This window comes from Apis dorsata, unplaced genomic scaffold (genome assembly GCF_000469605.1).
Source record: "Apis dorsata unplaced genomic scaffold, Apis dorsata 1.3 scaffold_553, whole genome shotgun sequence".
NCBI classification, from domain to species: domain Eukaryota; kingdom Metazoa; phylum Arthropoda; class Insecta; order Hymenoptera; family Apidae; genus Apis; species Apis dorsata.
Genome location: NW_006263769.1, coordinates 176,878 through 179,778, shown reverse-complemented (window position 1 = coordinate 179,778; position 2,901 = coordinate 176,878). Strand labels below are relative to the sequence as shown.

The following is a 2,901-nucleotide window of genomic DNA, read 5'->3' as shown; positions in this document are numbered from 1 at the left end:
GAGGCAGCGGCAGGCGGTTTCTACCGCGACGCGGCGCGGTATTGCACCACCGCTGACCACGACGACTGCCTCATCGAGAGGCGCGCGTGCAGGTTTAACCTAGCCTTAACCTATTCTGAACCGACGACCTCGTATAAATGTGCGAACAATGTCGGATTTCTTTAATATGTTTTCTATTAGGTTAGAAATTTAAATTTAAATTTACATAAAGAATATTTTAAATTAATTTTATTGAAAATATTAATATGCGAATTTATTAAATTCAATTATATATTGAGATATTTGTTTTTATGTTGATATTTCTATAATGGTGGTAATTAAAAATTATAATGCATAAAAAAATATACTAATGAAATATATTATGTATTTATTATATAATATTATATAGTAAAAATATTTTCAGATGTAAAAGGTAATCATTATTTGTATACATATTTTTAATAAATAAAAATATTTTTAGTTTTTATAATATGGCAGATTAAATATTCAGTTATTAATTTTTAATTTAAGATAATATGTATAATTAATTTGTATAATTATATAGTAAAATTTTGTTCAATGTTATCTTTATACTTTTAACTGGAATATTTAAATGAAATTTTTAATTTGAATATGTTTAGCAATTATAATAAAATTTCAGAAAATTGTAAAAAAAAATAATAATAAGTAATAATGATTAATAAATTTTTTTTTATGCTTGTAAATAAGCTTTATTAATTTTTTATTATATAAATAAAAGACAAATTTTTTTTTTTTTCTATAAATGATTCTTTCTATTTGATAATACATAATTAAATAATATTTTCTTTTAAATTAAAAAAAATTTTATATATACATGATATATTTTATCGAATCATTTAAAATTATACGTAACATATTTTTCAATTTTTTTCCTTATTTTATCATATTATGAAAAAATTCATTATGAATAATAGATGATTAAATGATTTCTGTCTTCAATTTAATAAAGAAAATAAAGAAGTTTTGAGATAGAAGCTTCATACGTCAATAATACATATGGTTCATCAAAGGGCCAGCGAAATCGGGGACGGGCTAAAGTCATAGAATGCGTGTACGTACGCAATGCGTGCGCGTGCGTGTATACACGGGGCGTCGCACGATTCGTAGGTGTTTTTTTGGTCTTGAAAAAGGGCGAGTAGTGGGGAATGGAGCTATATTATCCGTTTCAGAATAACGCATAATCGAAACATTTATACATAGTTGCGTTCACACGCAGTTCCTAAATAGTATCTTCTTATTTATATCAATTTACCTCATGAAAATAGTCTTCCAAAGTATATGTTTTTCAAATAGTCTTCCAAATAAATGCTTTTCTGTTATTATTGTTATTCTACAGGTAAATTGACCTGATGTTCCAAATATTGTATTTATTTTTATTTTTGCCCTTTAAATTAAAATTGATAATTAAGATTATTAAAATAGATATATTTTTTATGTTTTATGAGAATATTTTTATCATATTTATATTTGTTATTATAAAGTTTTAAAATTTTATATATTTTGTCAATCAATTTATATTTAAAGATTTTTTAAATATTTGTAGGAAAATTTATTATTGTTTTTTCATTAAGAATATTTCAATATTTTTTATATATTTTATAAATTTTGTAATCCACAAAAATTATATATGATAAAATATTTATTATCATGGAATTTCTTCAATATTAATATTCAAATATATTTATTTTTATGAAAAAGTTTTATATGAATTTAAATGTTCAAAAAATTTCTATATATAAATCTATATATTCTATCTATAAAATATTGAAAATAAAATAAAATTGTTTTTAAAATGTAATCATAAATTTTAAACATTATCTTCAGGCAATAAATTTTATATTTTAATAAGAATTATTTTATTTATATTATTTATGTTTGTAAAAAATGATTGTTTAAATTATAAATATTTTTTTACTTAATTTTATTAATTATAATTGTTTTTCTCGATTATTTTCAGATTTATTTGCTTATAGCAAAGAATGGTGGGTTATTATCAAATAAAACAAATTACAAATTCCACAACAATGTCGGTTAAGAATGAAATATCGACTGTGGAACCAGTAGATCCTGTGAAAAGTCTCGTATGTAGTCCGGATTTAAGTGTGTTTACTTCACCGGCATGTGGTTCTGAAACATTAACAAATATTGAAGAGAAGACATACCAGTGTTTGCTGTGTCAGAAAGCCTTTGATCAAAAGAATTTATATCAGAGCCATTTGCGCTCACACGGTAAAGAAGGTGAAGATCCATACCGATGCAATATTTGCGGGAAAACTTTTGCGGTACCTGCGCGACTGACTAGACATTATCGTACACATACTGGTGAAAAACCGTATCAATGCGAATATTGTAGTAAATCGTTTTCCGTAAAAGAGAATTTAAGCGTTCATCGTCGTATACATACAAAAGAACGGCCTTACAAGTGTGACGTGTGCGAACGCGCGTTTGAACATAGTGGTAAACTACATCGACATATGCGAATTCACACCGGAGAACGGCCGCATAAGTGTACTGTCTGTTCAAAAACGTTCATTCAAAGCGGACAATTAGTAATTCATATGCGCACGCATACCGGAGAAAAACCATACGTTTGCAAAGCATGTGGCAAGGGATTCACTTGCTCAAAGCAACTGAAGGTACATACGCGTACGCATACCGGGGAGAAACCATATACTTGTGACATTTGCGGGAAATCCTTTGGTTATAATCATGTATTAAAGTTACATCAGGTATTATTATTTTTTTTAGATACATAAATAAATAGATATAATTATTTTTTTTTTAATATTCTTAATTATTGAGATTATTATGTTTTAAAAGTATAATAATAATATAATAATATATAATATATATTTTATAATAATATATAAAATATATAAT

The 2,901-nt window shown here is 25.3% G+C and overlaps 1 protein-coding gene across 3 annotated transcripts in view; it reads left to right on the top strand.

Moving 5' to 3' along the window:
• The window catches only part of LOC102674932 (zinc finger protein 791-like), an 8,645-nt gene that overhangs the window by 1,121 nt on the left and 4,623 nt on the right, over positions 1-2,901 (top strand). For all 3 annotated transcript variants that reach the window (XR_004151244.1, XR_004151243.1, XM_006620878.2), the window contains exon 2: positions 1,979-2,750. Coding sequence is in view for 1 of the 3 variants with exons in the window: in XM_006620878.2 (XP_006620941.1) it covers positions 2,001-2,750 (750 nt within the window). In the remaining 2 variants the exon portion in view is untranslated. The remainder of the gene's footprint in view (positions 1-1,978; positions 2,751-2,901) is intronic.